General features: G+C 39.5%; 1 protein-coding gene across 7 annotated transcripts in view; it reads right to left on the reverse strand.

Moving 5' to 3' along the window:
* The window catches only part of CEP128 (centrosomal protein 128), a 289,186-nt gene extending 267,630 nt beyond the window's left edge, over positions 1-21,556 (reverse strand). For 2 of the 7 annotated variants that reach the window (XM_081118227.1, XM_081118228.1), the window contains exons 1-4: positions 21,398-21,555; positions 19,152-19,307; positions 3,088-3,249; positions 1,450-1,536 (exon numbers count right to left, since the gene is read on the reverse strand). In XM_081118227.1, coding sequence (XP_080974353.1) covers positions 1,450-1,536; positions 3,088-3,234 — 234 coding nt within the window. In that variant the 5' untranslated portion in view covers positions 3,235-3,249; positions 19,152-19,307; positions 21,398-21,555. Of the gene's footprint in view, positions 1-1,449; positions 1,537-3,087; positions 3,250-19,151; positions 19,308-21,397 lie in introns of all 7 variants that reach the window. The other 5 variants (XM_081118226.1, XM_081118230.1, XM_081118224.1 and 2 more) reach the window with 4 other exon arrangements.
* Positions 21,557-21,774: the final 218 nt, after the last annotated feature.

Below are 21,774 nucleotides of genomic sequence, written 5' to 3' on the forward strand. Positions count from 1 at the left end.
TGCAAATTCAAAGAAAATTTGCTACCGTAAGCAAGTATCTAATATTCAACATGACAAAGTAGGATGTTCTCTGCTATTAGCTAGTGTTTTTAACTTTTCACTAATAAATTAAAAGGGAAAGTATTCATCCCATTATTAATAAGGTAGTTTAATCTACAGCATTTCATGAGCTATCCAAATATACAAAACCTATAGCTCCATCTATCAAATACATCATAAATCATAAAAATATTTTAGCTGCAAACAAGTCCAAGTTTCTTTTCTAAATGAAAGTAGTAGAAAACCTTATGAAGAAGCTACGTTTCCCTGTGTACAAGCAAATAATGATAACTGCACTTCTGTTTTGTATAAAGAAAACCACAATCGTCAATTATAACTTGGAAGTTCTGTGACAATTCAGTATAGCAGAGATATATATAAATCATTATAGTACAAATATAATACTAGTCTTATTAAAACATACACTCATAATTAGAAACATGAAGGAATAAATTTAACTGGGTTTCCAAGAGTTTGCAGACGAATTAACAAATTTCTAAGGAAGGAAATAATAGAAATTAAATTAATAAAATATTAATAAACAATACTCCTTTTATCCCAGAATTCTTGAGTATGCTTCCTTCTTACATCCCCATGTGAAGTAAGTACAAATTGGCACATCCATGAGAGGGCAATTTTGAAATATCTAGCAAACTGTAAGTGTACATATCCTTTAACCCAGCAACTCTGCTCTCAGGAATCACACATGATTATAGGAAAACATGTGGACCACAACGGTCATTGGTGCATTATTTACAACACTACCAAAAAAAAAATACACACACACACACACACACACACACACACACTGTATACACCCATACTACAGAGTATTATGTAACTGTTCAAAAGAATGAGGTATGCATCATATGGAAAATAATACAAACATATATATTACTAAATGAAAAAAGCTGCATAACATTACATATATTTCCAGTTTATAAAGCAATCACATGTATGCTTATACATGCATAGAAAATGTTTGGGAAGATATACAATAAACTATCAAAACTGTTACCTCTTTGGAATAGGATTTAGAAGGGCTATGAGATAGGAGATTTAGTATTTATTTAAACAATGAGCATGTATTATTTTAAAATAAACCTCCCTTAAAATTCTTAACTCCCCATGAGAGTTATCTGTAGCCCAAATTTAGTAAGTCTCAGTGTAATTCATGTCCTGAATTCTTCCCTCTCTGACTTAACACCTTCAAATTCTATGGAATCTAATCGATATAAGCTAGTTGGCAATCCATCTGATGAGCTAACTGAAATTTAAACTACACAACAGTGAAGCAGTCTAAAAGTTAAAGCTGTTCACAGTGATCACCTCCTTTAGATCACATCCCTGATCCTCAGTTCTGCATTTCCAAAAAGGTAAGAGAAAATACAAACATGCAAACATTCTTACGTGTTCTATAGCACCTGCCTGTCCATTACTATAGTCTCGATACTGTCCAAGCAAATGGTCTACTTGTCGCAGGTTCCGACTGGTGTCCTTGAGAAAGAAAACGGAGTTTATTAATTGTTCCAAACAACATTTTCCCAATCAGTCTTAGTAGTATGTCAAACAGCTAAGTCAACCATTTGTAAAGGTACAATTTGTATCAGAGTTAAGTCAGATATCGATATACTTCATAAATATCAAATAAATCTTAACTGAGAAACTAAAATCCATCTGCAATTTACTTGTGTGAAATCTGAGGCACATAATTTAAATCCTTACCCAAGGTACCATAAGTCGGCAACAAAACCATAAGCTGAAAAAATGCTCATTATCAATTTGTGCACCTCAACTAATTCACACCCTCTTCATGAAAAGAATGCTAAAAGAACTAATCTAGTAGGTTGTCTACAAGAGAAGCAAGCCATTGGGATTGGGATCCATGTTATTTCAATTATTACTTTACCTCAGAACTTAATTAGGAGGGGAAAAAAAGTATCCTTTAACCTTTAGCTATAAACAAAAAATTTAGTGCCAATCATAACAAAAATGGTTTCTACCTAAATATGCTAGGTTTCACCTGAGAGATTAATGGAGGTATTAATCTCTGTGCTAACCCTCCCCCTACCTCTTTTCCCAAGCCCATTTTATGAAAGGATAGAAACCACCCCAACTCACACTTCCAAACAGTTAAGGTTAGCCTGTAAATCAACACTGCATCTCACTATTATTCATCCATGAATCTACCAAGCCACAATATGACCAAATTCTCTGAAAGCACATGTTCACAAGAAGCTAAATAATGGTAATCCCTAATGGTTTCACTCCTAATATATATATATTGAGACATATAGATTGGTTGCGCCCCACATGCACCCCAATCAGGGCCGGGGAGCGAAGCCGCAACCCAGGTATGTGCCCTTGACTGGGAATCAAACCTGAGACCCTTTGGTGTGCTGGCTGATGCTCTAACTGCTGAGCCACACTGGCTAGGGCTACATTATCTGATTTGGAAATACTACCTCATCCCAGAACACTTTCCACACCTAGCATATATTTCAAATATCCTTCCTGACTATGGTAGGCAGAATACTGGCCCCCAAAGATGTTCAAGCCCTAATCCCCGGAACCTTACATGGCAATGGGATTGTGCAGATGTGATTAAGGACCTGGAGATGAGGGATTATCCCAGATTACTGGGTGCACTCAATGTAATTACAATGGTCCTTAAAAGTGGAAGAGGGAAGCAAAGGAGGTAGTCAGTGACATGGTATGAGAAGGATTCAACCACCCCTGCTAGCTGTGGAGGTGCAGGGACCCACCAGACAGGAAATGTGGGCAGCCTCTAGAGACTGGAAAAAGGCAAGGGTTCAGATATTTCCCTAGGGCCTCCAGAAAGGAGTGCAGCCCTACCAACACCCTAATTTTTGCCCAATGAGACTAGTGTCAGATTCTGACCTGCAGAGCTGTAAGAAAATGAGTTCCTGTTAAGACATTAGTTTTGTGGTAATTTGTTATGGTAGCAAAAAGCTAATACACTGACCAAAACTATTACTCAGCTTGAAGTATTTAAAATAGATTTAATGCAACCATTGTTAAACTAACCTGTAAAGTACTTGTTATAGTGTTGACCTTCTCGGTGACATCTACTGTAGGACGATTGTGAATATCCCTGTGTATTGACCTCGCAGCCCATCGACTCAATCGGTCTCGAGAGCGGAAGTGGTCTGAATCGCTGGAGGATTCTGCCATTGATGTACAGGAATCCTTAAAAATAAATCCAGGTCATGGTCAAGCAAATGGTCAAGGGCATGGGAATATAGATTAATTTAACTATTCACTTTTTGATCTTTTGAAGTTTATTACATTAGTCCTTTGGCTTATCATAATATCAACACACAGTCTGAAAATGTAAGTCACTTCCCCATGTAATTCTCCCTCCTTTAAAAGAGCAGTTCTTAAATATTACTTTATTCATGTTTATAACTCCAAGTAAGAAAAATCTCATGGTTTTGCACAATGTTCCTAAATTTTTTTCTTTTGAATATATCTTTATTGATTTCAGAGAGAGGAAGGGAGAGGGAGAGAGATAGAAACATCAATGATGAGAGAGTCATTGATCGGCTGCCTCCTGCACGCCCCCTACTGGGGACTGAGCCAACGACCCGGGCATGTCCCTGACCGGGAATCAAATCTCAATCTCCTAGATCCTAGGTCCATGCTCAACCACTGGGCTACGCCCAGCTGGCAATGTTCCTAAATTTTAAAAGCACTTTCACATACGGCACTTCACTTAATACTACTAGCAGGTAAGTAGGACAGATAGATTGGTATCTTTGCAATAAAATAAAATAAAAACCCAGATTCTCTAGGGCCTGTAGGTCTCACTATTAGTCTGATGTCCATCCTACTGAGCTATAAGAACAGATGTATCTTTAAACAAAAATGCAATGTACACAGAATGCACACAGAGTGACCTAAAATAAGAGAATCCTAGTATACAGGGAATACTCTCATGCACTAAATTTACAATATAGTAGAATTAAGCAAATGCTATAACAAAGGTACAAATCCTATAACAACAAATATGAGGGAAGATGGCATCATCTCCATCAAAATAGAAAAGCAAACATCCTGAGTATAATTTCATCAGTGAATAATTCTCTAAATATGTTTTTTCCCATCCTTACCTCAATTTTCTATTTAATGCAAAAGAAAATCAGCCCAGCCGGGCATGGCTCAGCGGTTGAGCATCGACCTAGGATCCAGGCGATCGGGGTTCAATTCCCGGTCAGGGCACATGCCCGGGTTGCGGGCTCGATCAATGACTCTCTCATCATTGATGTTTCTATCTCTCTCTCTCCCTGTCCTTTCCTCTCTCTGAAATCAATAAAGATATATTTAAAAAAAAAAAAAGAAAGAAAATCAGTTCATGCAAGACAATCTCAAAAGTTTCAGAAAACCTTTAATAGAGGTTGAAGAAACAAAATTTATTTGGGACAAAGAATATCAGAGAAAACTCAATTATCAAAATTGAAAGTTTATTGAGTATTCTAATAATTCTATTTTCTGCTAATGGAGGGTTAACGTAACTTTTCACATTAATTGTTATACTCTTCCTAAAAGCTATATGGCCATTTTTTTCTGGCTTATTAAGTCCAGTGTGATGAAACCTTTACTTAATGATCTAGAATATTCTGGACTTTTTGATCTTTATTCTGAATGCATCTGGGAAGTATGTGACCATACATCTAAAGAGAAGATAAAGGGGGTTTGCTAAGTGTGTATAGATCCTAGAGCATTAAATGAAAGCAGTCAAAATTTTATTTTTATTATTTTGTTTTAATTTATCTTTATTGTTTAAAGTATTACAAACGTCCCCTTTTTTCCAGTGATCCCCTCCCCCCTGCACCCTCCCAGGCCTTCACCACACCACTGTCTGTGTCCATGGGTTATGCACATATGCATATAAGTTCTTAGGTTAATCTCTCCCCTCTCCCACCCACTCCTGCCTTCCCTCTGAGAAAGCAGTCATGTTTTTAAAATACTAGATAAAATAAAACTAAATATACAAGCAAAGAACCTTTCTGTGAGTTTAGGTTTTTCCAAGTGAAAGAGTCTGACCTTGAAGCATCAGAAAAAGAATCAGTGGAAGGTCCAACCTCTTCATACCAGCTGAGACAGGGCTAGAGGACAACACCCTGTCAGGCTCATCCTCTCCTCTGCCCAAGACTTTCAACTCCCTACCACACCTGTCTTCTCTGGTTCTTGCCTCACTTCTACCTACAAGTACAAAGGTATAGTGCCCATGATGTGGCTCCCTCCCACATCAAGAAACACCAGCAAACAATTTGATTTCAACTTGACTACAAATAATTACAACTAATAATTTTATGGTTTTTAATGGTTTAGAGAAATGTTTAAAATAAAATAGTAGAGACAGATATAAGAAGCATGTATGCATCTACCACCTATAATAAATATTATTTTTCTTTTTCCTATTTCTATTATTCTTATTCTATTACCATTTATTTCTATTATTTTGAGAACATATTCTTAATATTATTTTTATTATTCCCCATTCTGACATGAGTGCTTCTAATATTTTCAATAAAATATTCAGAATACTATAAATGAAGTCTTAGTACCTTCCTACCCTACCCTTCACCCAATGCTATTCCTGCCCCACCTCCCCAGAGATAATATTAACATGATTTTGCAAATAGCTCTCCATGTTTGCATACTTCTACCATAAGTATATGTACTGCACAGTCTTTCTCTTTTTTTAATTTATTTATTGATTTTAGAGAGAGGAAGGGGGCAGGGAGAGAGAAAGAAACATCAATTTGTTGTTCTACTTATCTATGCATTCATTGGTTGATTCTTGTATGTGCCCTGACCAAACCTGAAACCTTGGTATATCAGGACAATGCTCTAACCAACTGCGCTACCCAGCCAGGAATGACACAGTCTTTCTTAATGGAACAAATGTTACAATCGATTAATAAATAGTAACAAGTAGAGATATGGGTTATTTTAAAATAGAGATATGCTTATTTTAAAACAGAAAATCTTAGCAGCATTAAATAAAGAACATTAAATTATGTCTGTCACATAATGCCAAAAAAAAGACCTATCACACCAACTAAAGATTACATAATTTTAATAAAATAGAATCACACTTTCCAGCACGAATTTCACTAATATACACATAGTCTCCAGCTATTAATTTCAATTACTTTGAGCAATAAGAGATGTTCTAACTCCTGCATCTGATGGAACACTTGTAGAAACATCAAGATTTAAGGTGAGATGTAGATAAGAATTTTGTATGACTGTTTTTTAATAGCATATGAAACATTAGCAACCATCTAAGGATTTTACTTTATTTTATTTATTTATTTATTTTTACACATAAGGATTTTAATTACAGAAGTGTAAAAAATGTTGAACTAAGGGAAATTAAAGAATCTGATTATAATACAAAATAGAAATTAGATTTTTATTGTTGATAAAAATTTAGCACTTCCTTCGACTATTCCTGACAATTCCAAAGGTCAAACATGACTCTCGCAGCTGGCTGAAAGAATGCCTAACCTTCCGTGTCGCAGTGCAGAAGACAGCTATGGCAGCAGAGGTCCAGCCTTACCAAAAGATGCCAGTCCATCATCAGCCAGCACTGCCACTGTGCAGACACAGAGTGGAAGGAGGGAGAAGGAGACGAATGAGAAAGAAGTGACCACTGGAGATGTCAAGAGGTTCCATACAGTAAAATGTAGGGAGGGCAATGACAATTGTTCCTGAGAGCCCCTTAATATAACTGACTAAAGAAAAGCAAAGAGCAGTAAATGCCAATTATACACCTTGTTCAACATTAAGAATGTATCATACTACAAGTAAAAATTTGTAAAAAAAGTACTGTATATCCTAATATCAGTGGCATTAATGAAATTGACCAGGCCTCTGAAAATCTCCCTAAAGAAATTGTACCCATAGTAGTACATTCACTCCAAGTTGATAAAAGCTTACTGAGAATGGTCACATAGAAAACAAATATGCATGGCCATTGAAAAAAACATTCTTCCTAATAACCTAAGAAATATAAATTAAATAATAAGGTACTTTTCTACCCTCTTAAGTTGTTTTCCTTTCAATAATAATCTTTATGGTTAGCCAAGCTGTAGGGGAAAGAGCATTCGTATGTTGTCCTAATGGGAATGTACAAGTTGATATAACTTGTCTGAATGTGAGCAAGCCATATATACCAAGATCAATTTGTACCTTTGACCAAGTAATTACACTTCCAAATCTTTTACCTAATAAAATCATGCACTGGAACATTCATGTACTGGAATAGTACACAGACATTAAACACCGTTTCTGAAGACATTTAACAGCAATGTAAGGGATAAAAGTATGAATCCCAACTTTTTAGTAAGCATTATATGTTGTCTGTATGTGACTATAAATTACCAGTATACAAATGAGAGGAGCAGGAAATGGCAACGATAAAACAGGGAAGAAAATATACCCAAAGTATACTTACCATCCATAGTTTACAGCAAATTTCTATTTTTTTAAACATTCCTATCTCTCCTAAAATTTCTACAATGAATGTATTATCAGAAAGAAAAACTTAATGTATACTTAAAAGAAAAACAAATATAAAAATGACCTTTAGGGATAATAGATTAATAAAAGGCTTACCACCTGGAAAATGTGTTTAAATAAAAGTTATACATGAGAACTCGCTTCTCTTGGTAGCTGTTTCCTTTTCCTCCCTGACAACTTCTTGACTATACTTCCTAGTCTCCAGACATTTGCTTAAGGAGAGTCATGCCACTAGTTCTCACCAACTGATGAGCTGAAGAAAGGGGATCACAATGCCAATCTCTGTTTCATAATGAAGAGTATTAACTGGACAAAGGAATCATTTATCATGAGTTTATGAGCTAAAAGAACATATTTTTAAATTATGTATAATTCTCACTTTGCAATTTTGCCAAAGGACAGGAGTTACTAGATTCAAAAACAGACTCTCAAAGAAACATTCTTTTTTTAAAAAAATATGTGTTTTTATTGATTTTTTTAGGGGGGGAGAGGGAGAGAGAAACATCAATGAGAGAGAAACATTGATCAGTTGCCTCCTGCACACCCCCTACTGGGGATCCAGCCCACAGCCCGGGCAGGTGCTCTGGCCGGAACAGAACCCACCCCTTTCAGTGTATGGATGATGCTCAACCAACTGAGCCACACTGGCCACGGTTCCAGCAACATTCTTAACACTGGAATGAACTTAAAAGTTGAAGGACTGTGTGAAATATATTAATGTGTACTGACATAACTTATGCAATCAAATTCTGCTTTGGAAAACAAATTAAAAATGGTTCGTGAATGATATTAACCATAATTACAATTTGAAGCCCAAAGAAGAATTAACTGGTAGGAAAACATCTATGTATACTCAAGGAAAATCTTCATCATTATTTTTAAAGATTTAAAAGGAAAACGTTCAGTTGGATTAGAAATCCAATCTCATTATCATGAGAAGTTTCAGCATGACATTTGTTAGAGAGAAAAAAGAGTTGCTAAATTTGAAGAATGACTGAAGAACTCTTAAGGAACAATTTTAAAGAGCTGAATTACCTAAATTCTGGTTAAAGGCGAGAAAGGCATTTCCTTCTGGGGAAAAAGCAGAAAATATTCTCTTACTACCACCTACTGGTACAACAAAACCTCTCATTTATGAGAAAGCAGTAACGTTGATGCTGTCTGCTTTTCAGATGCTGAACCTTCTCCAAGACTACAGACCACAGGTGACCTTCGGTGAAAGTCACCAGAGTCTTAGAGGAAGCTCTGGGTCTGAAAACAGACAGTACATTTCTTAAAATAGTTTATTTAGCTGTTTCCAATACATCAGTATTTAAAGGCGTAAGTATTGTTGCTTCTGCTTTAATGAACCTTATAAAGAAGACATACCACCACCAGAGCGAGTAATGAACCCTCAATTCGCTCCCACTGAGGATCCATCCATCAAAAACAAACGCCCATACGCAAACCTAAACACTGTGACCAGAAGGAGGAAAACTGCACTTGGCTCTGTAGTAAGAGGACTGGCGGTGAGTCTCTACAAACTCAAGTCCACCTCTTTGTTATCTGACCTAAAAAGCCATCAGATTGTCTTCATTATAATGATGCACATTTGTATGTATGAGAGCTGTAATTTATTGATTCTCAAGTCTCTTTTCCTCAGAGCAAGTTTAAAACAATTAGGATTTGCAAGCTGTTCCATAAAAGATAAGCACCCAGCACCAGGGGTGACATTTCACAAAACCTGACACGTGCATGTTAAGTAGGTGATTGCTTCTGCAGCCTCCGAGTGTCCCAGCCGTCCCCGTCCAAGGCAACCGTCCTCAAAGAACACGTTCAAGGTAATGATGTTGATATTTAAGGGGGTCGCAGGAGGTGGGGAGTGTGCTTTAAGCTTAATCATTATCCAAGTTCAAATTTTAGGAGGCATTTCTCGCTGCTTCAACAGCTGTGGGGCTTGAGAGCTCTGCCTCATGCTTCGAGAGAAAGGTTATCACGGACACTTTTCAGTTGGCCTCACTTCTTGATATCAATGCTCCTCTGTAACTTAATCTCCTCAAGCCCTCTTGCTAAATTCATATAAGATCAAAATCAACAGCCAATTCTCTGTTAAGTCAGTAGATAATGTAAGACACAGGAAACAGAATCAAACAGAAACGTAAGACCAGGCTGGGTGGCTGAGATGGTTGGAGCATTGTCCCGTGCAGGTTACGGGTTCAATTCCCAGTCAGGGCACATACCTAGGTTGAGGGTTTGATCCCTGGTGGGGCACATGTGGGAGGCAACTGATTGCTGTTTCTCTTTCTCCCTTCCTCTCTCGCTAAAATCAATAAAAAACATATCCTCAGATGAGGATTTAAAAAAGAGAGTGAGAAACAAATTCGTACATTCATCACTTAATGAATTACACCTACATTAGAAATGAAAGCTGAAAGTAAGTGATAGTCCTTGCCGGGAGAGAGAGAGCTGTAAAAGAGCTGTCTACAGGGAGCTAAGTAATACAACAAAATGCCAGGGGAGTGGGGTCTGGATCCTTCCATTCATCTGGAAGGATGAGCAGAAGTTTGACAGCTGGATAAGACAAGGATCCAGGATCCAGTTAAAAACCCTCTGTCTCAGGAGAACCTGAGAAGGTACAAACAAGCAGAGCGCCGGCATCCTTCCACCAAGGGATGGGTTTAAAACGGCCACCAGTACCGCTAAATGTTCTCCGGGGCAGGGGGTAAAACCATCCCAGTTTAAGACTTCTAGTATACACTAGAGTTGATTTTTTTTATTGTGTTGCACTTATTCCTATTGCTGTCATCCATTTCCTCTTTCCCTCTCCCCCACAACCTCATACACACACACCCCTTGATCGCATGGGCGAAGCGATCCCGTGGGCGAAGCCAGTCAGTCTCAGCCCCCAGCTGCATTTTGCTCCTCTTGCTCCAGCTCCTCAAAGTACAAGAGCAGAGTGACATGAGCCACTACCCACCATGCAGGGAGCAGGAGCATTTCTGGAGAAGGCCGTGTGGTATACAAAATGACTGTTTATTCAGACATGGAGAAAAACTTAGCTGCTGCTCAGATAATTATATATGTGCCACTTGTTAAAGATCAGTGCAGTTTTAAAAGAAAGTTACTTAATAACCCCCTCCTTGTCTCACAAGCAGAATGACAGAGATATTTTAGACTCATGCACCCACACACATTTCTAAAATAAATGAGGCCGTTTACAAAATTAAATAAAAAGTAAAAAAAAAAAGTAAAGATTAAAAGCAACAAATAAAGACTCAAGAATATAAAAGAAAACTTACAGAGAAATGGATGCTAAGAAACCCAAGATAGATTTATTATTTGTAGTTATGCCCTGGAATTGCACTCTTGCACTTGCTGACAGATTAAAAACTAAATATATAATACAACATTCCTAAAATAGTAGACAAGAATGAAGTCATCTGGGTGTACAGACAACCTCTACTGACTGTCCAAACTGCCCTAGGTTGGACAAGAGATCAGCCTGGACAAAGAGGGAGGTAGAATCCCCGTTTCTGACGTCATTTTGTTTAAACCAGAGGATGAAAGCTGGAGGACTGACTATAGACCAAATCCAGTCAACTAACATGTATTTGAAAATAACCCTCACTGTTATTTTAAAACATTAATTTGAAAACAAATAAATTTCACATAAAATTCTAATTTGCAGCTTCTTTTGAGAAACCCAAGGATCTGGCAACGCTGGGGATGAATTTTCCCCATGGCAACCTGGACGTAAACAATGGCTGCCAGAGGGTCCTGGCATGCACCTTCCTGGCAGTCCAAATCCCCACCCACCTGCTTCACCAAGTGTGTTACCTGACTGGCCCCACTTACTAGTTGAGTTCGTAACCCTATTTTGGATAAAGAACCAAGATAAAGGAAGTTTACCTTTTTAAAGGAAGCGTTCCCTGTTAAAAATGAGCAATTTGATTGGGAAGAATGAATCAAGGTTAAATGCTTGTGAGATAATGTTTTCCTCTACAGACCACAAGGGAAACTGGGAGATATAGCTTTGATATTCGCCCTGCCTACAGACTCCACAACCAGAACAAGATACTACTACAAACAAAAGGGCTTGATTTTAATCCAACTATTCAGAACGTTTTCCCACTATTGTGCATCAGAAACGAAATTCGGAACAAAAGTGTAGTACCTTGTATGATCTGGCTCCAATTCTTCACCTCTCCCTATACGCACTAGCTGAGTTTCCTGCCCAGACCCCTTCCTTTGGGTCCAGCTATGTGACCTGCTTTGGCCAATAGGAGTGTAGCTAACATGGCACAAGCAGAGTCTTGAAAAGGGACTACACACTGGAACATGCTTCCCTGCACCTCTCCCATCACGAAGAGAGCATGCCCAGGCTATCCTGTCAGAAGGGGCGTGATACACAGTTGCACCAGAGGCTTCTGGCTTACATCGGCAGAGGAGGTGACCAGCCAGCTGAACCCAGATAAATGAGTGAGTCTAGTCATAGCAAGCAGATAGTTTAGCTGACCCACTGTACAAACAAAACACATTTATTGTTGTATGCCTTGTACGTTTTATTTGTTATGCAGCAAAAGCTAAGTGGTATATGTATACTATGAACCCTGAGAAAGAAGATACCTACTAAGAAGGGCTCCTGGTGGCTAACTATTGCCACCTACTTAAACTCCACTCATCTTTCCAGGCACAGCTCAAATAATACAGTCTCAGAGAAGCCTTCCATCTCCAGCCAGACTTGATCTTTCCTTCCTTTGCATTTGTATCGCTCTATAATTACAGCAAGACACTTATTAAACATCTTCATGAAATAGGATTATTTGTGCCACAGAATTTTTTTTAAATGTTTTAATTCTCAGCCAATGATATGTTTTATTGATCTGAGAGTGAGAAACAAGAGGGGTAGAAAGAGAAACATTGATGTGAGAGAGAAACATCGATCAGTTGCCTCCTGCACGAGCCCAGACCAGGGAGGGAACCCGAAACCTAGGTATGTGCCCTGATCAGGAACAGAACCTACAACCTTTCGGGTATAGGAGACGATGCTCTGACCAACAGAGCCACCCGGCCAGGGCTGCCTCAGAATACATCATGCTCATCTTGCCATCAAACCGACGCTGGATTCACCACCTGGAGCATCCTTTCCACTCCTTTCTCCTGGCTAACTTCTACTTTCCTTCCATCTCAGCTCAAAGGAAATTTCCCTTCCTTCACTGCTCCCACCTTCACTCTAGGCCAAGTATCCACAGGAGATACCAACTCACCACAGCCCAGAGATTGCTAACTGGCTATTTACTTGTCTGTCTCCCCACTAGATTGGAAATTTTACCAGAGACTCCATTTATTTTATCCATGGTTGTATTTCAACACCTGGCATAGTACCAGGCATGTAGCTAAAATATTTTTTAAGGAATTTACAATTAAATTTTCTTATTATCCTATCTGATTAATCCAGAAACTAATTTCAAAGTACAGGACTTTTTAATTAGAAAGTACTAATTAAATAATTGTTGGGTAAAAGGATTCTTGTGGGAAATGGTCTAGATTAATTATCTTCCATCTTCAAACAATATGGATTAAACTGCAAAACAGTAGAAATATGAACACCTCATAATATGTCTTTTATAGAGAAAACAAGGATAAACATTTCAAATCCATTTGAATAAATGTGTTAAAACAACGGAATCAAACCTAGAAGGCTTGTTTAAACTATTGCAAATCATTTTAATTCATTATTGTGATCTGCAGCTACCTGCATTCCTCAACTATTATTCATCTGTGTTATAAAGTGCTACACTCCAAATTACCTAGGTTCTTTATTGTCTGGGTCCACTCTCAGTACTCTTTCAATGTACCAACTGCTGCTCATAAGCAAACTTATTTTTGCCAATTTAAAGCCTTCACTCTCTCACCATCAGCTTTTTCCTTCTTTCTACAATCTATAAAACTGCTTATCTCACCTAGAGGGTATTATGCTAAGAGAAATAAGTCAGTCAGAGGAAGACAAATACCACATGATTTCACTTACATGTGGAATCTAAAGAACAATATAAACAAGCAAACAAAACAGAAACAGACTCATAGACACAGAGAACAGACTAATGGTTGCCAGATGGAGGTGGGGAGGTGGGGGACTGGCTGAAAAAGGTGAAGGGGCTGAGAATTACAGATTGGTAGTTACAAAACAGTCATGGGGATGTAAAGTACAGCTTAGGAAATATAGTCAATGATACTATAATAACTACGTATGGTGACGGGTACTGGAAATATCAGGGGAAATACTCTGTAAAGTATATGATTGTCTAGCCACTAGGCTGTACACCTGAAACTCATACAAAGTAATACTGAATGTAAACTGTACTTAAAAATAAAAATAAAAATTGTTTAATTGTGTATCTCTTCTTCCTTTAAAATAATCATCATAGCTCACTTCTTCCACAATGTCTCTCTTCCTTCAGAAAAGCCTAGTTCAGGCTTAGCTTTAATTCACTTATCCATTCATCCATGACCTCATTCATTCCTGAACACTCATTCATTCGTGAGCACCTGCTTCATGGCAAACCCTGTGCACATTGTAGATTCTAAATGTTCATCAGTTAAATGGATTCATGTAACCACAAATATTCCCATCTCCCAAACACCCCAAGCACCAGCATTGTACTGATTAATGTTAAGGGTTATATGAATTTCAAGGAGGAGTGAATATCTGATAGGGGCCTGGTAAGCCTCTTAGGATCATTCATAATAATTGATAAAAAGATACTAGAAACAAGATTAGGAAAAAAAAAAAAGACAAACTCAGAAAAATATTTGCATTATATTGAAACTAAAGAATTCATCATCTCTCTAAAAAAATTTTTAAAATAACAGTCCAGTAGTAAAAAATGCAAAGGATATATAAACAGGCACTTCACAGAATACAAATGGCCCTAACAAATATATTAAGTACTTTACTTTCCTAATTAAAGAATTGCAAATTAAAATAATAATATGATAATGTGATATTCTTGTTTATCTGTTTTATCTGTTATGAAAAAAAGAAAGCTCTCACCTCCAGGGTCGACAAGGGCATACCTTGCTGTAAGAATATTAACTAAAATAGATAGCTTCTGGGAACAATCTGGTAAGACAAGTAAAACAAAAGTAATATGCATATGTTTTGACTCAGTCTACTTTCTATGGACACGGTGGGGCAAAAGTAGGTTTAGAGTTGTTCGTATAGAAAATAATACAATAATTAATAAATAATATTACAGGGGAGATTAAAGATACCAGCAGACTGAGTGGAAATTACACTGACACTCTCCTGGGATCAAACTGGAATTACAACTATAATATAGAAAAAACCATCCTGAATAATCAACTGCAACTGAAGATGAGCTAGAGAGCACCCTCATAACAAAGAAGGAAAAATGGAGACCGCATAGAGTCTGGTAGGAAGTGCAGAGGTGCAAGAGGGCTGGCTGGGCTCCCACAGGCAGCAGCTGAAGGTCCGGAGGGACATCTCAGCTGTGGAGGGTTCCCACTGAGAACTCTGGGGCCTAAACCCCAGGCTGGGCTTCCCAGCCAAGAGCAGCAGAACTGACAAAGGTGCCCACATAACACCTGGCTGTGAAAAGCAGCAGGGTTTCTGCCTGCCAGGGAGAGATGGCTGGAAATGCAGGCACCCTCTTAAATAGCCAATGCACAAAGTTTCATAGGCAGCCACTCCCCTTGGGCTCCAGCAGAGGGAGAGAAGAGTGGACTAGAGCTGTGTGAGGAGAATCTAGGGTTGTGGCTCTGGAGACAGAGCTCAGAAGGCACCCCTCTGGATTCCTGTGCTGAGTTATTCCCCCATACTGCAGAGGACATCTTTCATAGGAAGACATTTACCTTCCAAGCAGCTTTTGTCTGACTGGGAAGCAACTGCCCTACCCAGCTGGAAAACCTCTCACCCTACCCTGTGGAGTTTCTATAGCTTGAGGCTCATTAAGAGAATCAGATTAATCAGCCTGCAGGAAGAGGCAGACCTCAGAATGCTTTGAGTCTTTGCCTGATCTGCTTCTGGGCCCAGGCTTTGGAAAAGCAGACTTTGGTGTGCATCTTGGTTCTGTCAAAACGCACCCAACCCCAACAGAGGGGACGTCAAGCCATGAGTTGTTGATAGCTCCAAACAGGGTACTCAAGGTCAGCCACAAACAGCATCTGACACTGGCCTGCACCAGAGACCTTCCGAAAAGACTGAGAGTCCTAGCAGGCCTACCTAAAACATAGAAACAAACCCAAATAGGCAGCCAAAATGGGAAGACCAAAAAAACAAGCCCCAAATGAAAGAACAAGAGAAGTCTCCAGAAAAAGAGCTAAATGAAATGGAGATAAGAAATCTATTAGATATAGAGTTCAGAATGCTGATTATAAGGATGCTCAACAGCATGAAAAAAACATATGGAATCTATAAAGAATGACTACTCAGAAATGAAGAATGACAGAGCAGAAATAAAGAACACACTGAAGGAATAAACAACAGATCAGAGGAAGCCAAGGATCAGATCAGTGATTTAGAAGACAGGGTAGAAAAAAATCACTCAATCAGAGATCCAAAAAGAAAAAACAATTAAAAAACAGGAGTAAAGTTTAAGGGAGCTGTGGCACAACATGAAATGTAACAATATTCACATCATAGGAATGCCAGAAGAGGCTGAAAGTAAACAAGGGTTAGAGAACCTGTTTGAAGAAATAATGGCAGAAAATTTCCCTAACCTGGTCAAGGAAAAAGTCACACAAGTTCAGGAGGCACAGAGAGTTCCAACCAAGAAGAATCCAAAGAGGCCCATGCCCAGACACATCATAATCAAAATGCCAAAAATTCAAGACAAAGAGAGAATATTAAAGGAAGCTAGAGAAAATCAACCTGTTACCTACAAAGGAGCTCCCATAAGGTTGTTGGCTGACTTCTCACCAGAAACTCTACAGGCCAGAAGGGAATGGCATTCAAGGCAATGCAAAACAAGGATCTGAAATCAAGACTACTCTATCCAGCAAGGCTATCATTCAAAATAGATGGTGAAATAAAGAGCTTTCCAGATTGAAAAGGGCTAAAGGAGTTTATCAACACCAAACCAGCACTGCAGGAAATGTTAGAGACTCCTATAAAAACAAGAAGAGAGAGACGCCTAGGCATAAAGAATTACAATGGTGCCTGGCCAGGCGTGGCTCAGTGGTTGAGCACAGACCTAGGATCTAGGATAACACGGTTCGATTCCCAGGCAGGGAATATGCCCAGGTTGCGGGCTCTATCCCCACTCGGGATCAGTCAGAAGGCAGCCAATCAATGACGACTCTCTCATCATTGATGTTTCTATCTCCCTCTCTCCCTCTCCCTTCCTCTCTCTGAAATCAATAAAGATATATTTAAAAAAAAAAAAAAGAATTTAAATGGCAATAAATAAGGACCTATCAATAATAACCTTAAGGACTTTAAGGGAGAAATCAACAGCAATGCAGTCATAGTCATGGACTTTAACACCTCACTGACGTCACTGGATAGATCTTACAGGAAAAAAGTCAACACAGAAACAGTTACTCTATTGGCACCCTAGATCAGATGGATTTAACTGATATTTACAGAACATTTCACACCAAAGCTGCAGAATATACATTCCTCTCAAGTGCACATGGGTCATACTCAAAGACAGACCACATGTTAGAACACAAAATCAGTCTCTACAAGTTCAAGATTGCTGGGACAGAGCAAAAGTAGTCCTAAAAGGAAAGTTCATAGCACTACAGCACCTCAAAAAGCAAGAAAAATTTTTAGTAAACTATCTAACCCTACAATTTAAAGAATTAGAAAGCTCCCCTGTAAAGCCGTCTGGACCAGGGCTTTTGTTTGCTGGGAGTTTTTTTTATTATTGCTTTGATTTCATTAGTTGTTACTGACCTATTCTAGTTTTCTGATTTTTCCTGATTCAGTTTTATATGATCTCAGTCATATGTGGAATCTAATAAACAAAATAGACTGAGGAACAAAATAGATACAGAGACATAGAACCACGGAACAGACTGACGAATCTCAGTGGGAAGGCGGGGGTGGGGGAGTGGTTGAGATTAATCTTATATGCATATATGCATAACCCATGGACACAGACAACAGTGTGGTGAAGGTCTGGGTTGGGGACCGATGCAGGTTGGAGGAGGTCAATGGGGGGAAAAAGGGGAGACATCTGTAATACTTTCAACAATAAAGATAAATTTAAAAAATAAATAAATAATACAAGAATAAACTGTGTTTTATGTACTCACAACTGTAACTATACTTTTGCACCACCCTATATATTATCCTAGGCAAACAAAAGGAGATGTATGCATAAGATATATGTACACATCTCACGTGTATATGTATGTATAGAGTTTTATTACAGAATTACAACAGTAAAAAAAAATAGGAACTACAAATCTACTGATAAGGTTTACATTAAATATAGTCATTTGGGATATTATGTAGCATTAAAAGAGACACTGTAGAATTTTAGGTGCTGACATGTAATACTACATTATTACAAGAAACAAAAACATACTATAGAATAATATGAATATATTGAACACTTCATATTAGAACCAACCATTGAATCTACTCTAGATTATTTTTATATTATTCCCAAATGTGTCAAGATTGAGTTGAGAATTTGTTGTTATATGATCCTATCAGGCTCCTCCAGCTCTAAAATTCTTTAATTCTAAGAACTCTGTACAGCATAGATTTTGGACAGTGTTATTATAAGGCCCAAATAGGTCTACCCTATATGTTTAAGTGTTCTCTATCAAAATGCAACATGAAAATGTTCAAAAATGCCCAGAATTTTAAATCTGCATTGCAAAATTTGTTTTTAATACTACATCCTTGATCATCAATGACAATTCATGTTGAATATGTTCATTTCACAGAAATCACAAATTATAACACATTTCTTACCTCAATAATAATGTAAGAACCATTATATCTTGAAAAAACTAAGAAAGATAATAGAACCCTTTGAACGTTTAAAGAGATAAATAACAGTAAACTTTGCTTATATGGAACTCTTAATCTAAAAATGCTGTCAATCAAATCCCAATAGAAGGCAATCACAGACAGCAACAGAGTCTCTTTGCATTGGGCAGGACTGAGATTTGTAGTGAGAACACCTAGGGATGAAAAACATTCTTTGGGCTCCAGAATCCTAAACAAATCACATAAGCTATCTGAGCTTCAACTGCCTCATTTGTATAATGAATAGCATAATAAAAATATATTTATATTTATATACATATATATATATAAAACACTAAAAAGTTCCTATTACTGTGCCTGGGAAAAAATATGTTCTCAAATACTTGTCTAATAGAAACAGTTGCATCACTGTTGCTTTTGTTAAGGTACCTAGTTTGTTCCCCTTAATTTTTATAACATTCCATGTGTAACCATTCTATTTAATTTTTACACTACATGTTAGAAAGGGGGTTCTTGCCCTCAAAAACCTGTGTGTTGACATATTCCTTTCCACTATAAATATGCAAAAATTTGTTATCTCAGAAACACAGGGAGAAAGCATACTTACAAAGCACTCCCCCAAATCTCCGTGTTGCTCTCCACTGAGCTCAGTGCTCCTCTTAGGCACATATGTCTGCCTCCTATCATTTCTTCATGAGGTTCAGGGCAAAAGGCCTAGGCAAGCAGATGATCTTTGGTTGCCCCTACACTTTTCCCAAACCACCTACAGATAAATGAAACAAGGGGTAAAACACACCTACAGCCTTAAATTTTTTAAATAATAAAAGATGAAAATAAACTCATCCTCACTGTGTACAGTTTATGGCATATCAGAAAACAGAGAAAAACTGCTCCTTGGATCATGCAAAAGCCCCTGAAGTCAAAGGGATTCTTCATATCTCAGCACCCAAGCAGCATTCTCCTCCCTGGTTACTTCCACCCATGCTTGGTAATCCCCTGGGCTGGCCAGATCACGCAACTGCAGCCCACATCTAGCTGGAAGTACTCTCTCTCAGCACGTCCATCAGTGTAAACTAAGTCGAGTAATGATTTTAACATGTTACTTCTGGATTTAATGACCCAATTGAACTTCTAAGCCAGTTAATGAACTATATGCTAGTACACCTAAAGGAAATACTTTATAAGCTGCTCAGTTCTTCCCACATTTAGTATTGCAATTGAGTGAATAAAAGCAAAAAGTGTTTGGTTGTAAGAAAGACTGAGGACAGAAATATTTTCAATTCTTTGTGGCTGCTTTTAAAGCAGTCTGTAGGAATCCACAGAAAGTTATCCAGAGAACTGGTAGTTGTCCACATATAAAGATCTGGGACTTACGTATATAAACCACTTCAAGAAAAAGTGTTCTGGAAAAGTTAATCAACATAAACGTGGAGCCCAGCCAGTGTGGCTCAGTGGCTGAGCATCCACCCAGGAACCAGGAGGTCACCGGTTTGATTCCTGGTCAGGGCACATGCCGGGGTTTCGGACTCGATCCTCAGCAGGGGGCATGCAGGAGGCAGCCGATCAATAATTCTCTCTCATCACTAATGTTTCTCTCTCTCTCCCTCTCCCTTCCTTTCTCTGAAATCAATAAAGACATTTTAAAAATAAAATAAAAATTTTTTAAAAATAAAAAATTTAAAAATAAAAAAAAAACTGTGGAGAGTTCAGAGTGACACAGGCCCTGCAACGGCAGCGAGGACACGCTGGGAGCACACAGGTTTTACGCTCACTTCACTCTTCTAACAAGACAGTAACTTTCACCCCCTGAGTTGAGTCGCCAACACCCCCCAGTTTCTCTGCGTCGATAGGAAGCTGCCTACGTTTTAATCTTGACTCTATACTGCACAACAGGGTGGTCGTGAGCCATATGCGGCTACCAAGCTCTTGAAATCTGGCCAGTCCAAATTCACATGTGCGGTAAATGTAAAATACAAGATATTGAAGACTTAGAACCATTTAAAAAAAAAAAAAAACACAACAAAAACAAACAAACAAAAAAAACCTTTAAGGCTGTAAAACGCCTCAATAAGTTTCCATATGGATGTCGAAATTAAAACGTTTTGGATCTATCGTGCTAAATAAGTTATTAAAATTAATTTCCCCAGTTTCTTTTTACTGGTCTAATGTGGGTACTAGAAAATTTAAACCTGGGTGTGTGGCTCACATGACACTTCTATTCGTCAGCGCTGTTCTGCACAATTAATAAAAACAAGTAAATAACGAGCCCTGAGCACGCCGAGGCGCCAGCCCCGCGCTGGGTACTCGGCTCAGTACTTGGAACAAAGTTGCGACGCGGTCCCGCGAGAAGCCGCGGAAGTGACTGCGCCGTCGGGCTGCGGCTGGAAATGCAGCGCCGGGAGTCCCCACGAAAGAGCCCAGCCGGGCGGCTGCTCACGTCGGGGCACCTCCCAGGCTGGCACAGGGCAGGCTGGTACAGAGCTGCCCGGGGAGCAAGCTCCTGAGACTGGGGAACAGGCACAAACGGCAAGTCGCAGCCCGGGCCGGCCAGGAGCGCCCGCAGGCGGCCGGCCGCCCTGACAGCCCAGGCGTCCCGGCCGCTCGCCGGGGGCGCCGAGCCTCCAGTTCCCGGGGCGCCTGGCGAGGACCGGATCCCGCGCCGACGGAGGGGGTACGTGGGGCCGGGCACGCCGTCCCTCCCCACCCGGCACACGCTCTCCCACGCCGCGGCCCCACCCCACCCTACCGCGCGGCCACTGTCCCCTCCCCTGGGACGAGGAGAAGTGGGACTTAAAACGCCTACAAGACAGGGAAGTGGTCAAGAAAGGGCCAGGGGCGGTTGGGGGCAAGTACCTGAGACAGAGGAGAGCCCCAGGCCCTTAATGCCGGATCATCACCGAGGCCCCACCCGGCTCCCACGGCCACCTGCGACCGAGAAGGTGCAACTGCCCCGACGCTGCGGCGCAACCGACTGTGCTCTGCCCAGACTCGCAGCTATGGCAACTTGAACTAGCCGCCGAGCCGCGGTGAGCATACAGGACCCCACCGGGGCCGCTTGGCCCTCTGGGAGTTGTAGTCCGTGTCCTCCTCTAAGCAAAGAGTTACTAAGGGACGCGGCCCTAAGAGAAACTGCAAATCCCAGGATGCCATACGACTGTCTTTGGGTGACTTTCCCGGAAGAAGCGGCATTCGTTGGCACCTGAGGCCCTAGGACGCGCCCTCTTGCCTTG

This window comes from Miniopterus schreibersii (assembly GCF_964146895.1).
Source record: "Miniopterus schreibersii genome assembly, chromosome: 1".
NCBI classification, from domain to species: domain Eukaryota; kingdom Metazoa; phylum Chordata; class Mammalia; order Chiroptera; family Miniopteridae; genus Miniopterus; species Miniopterus schreibersii.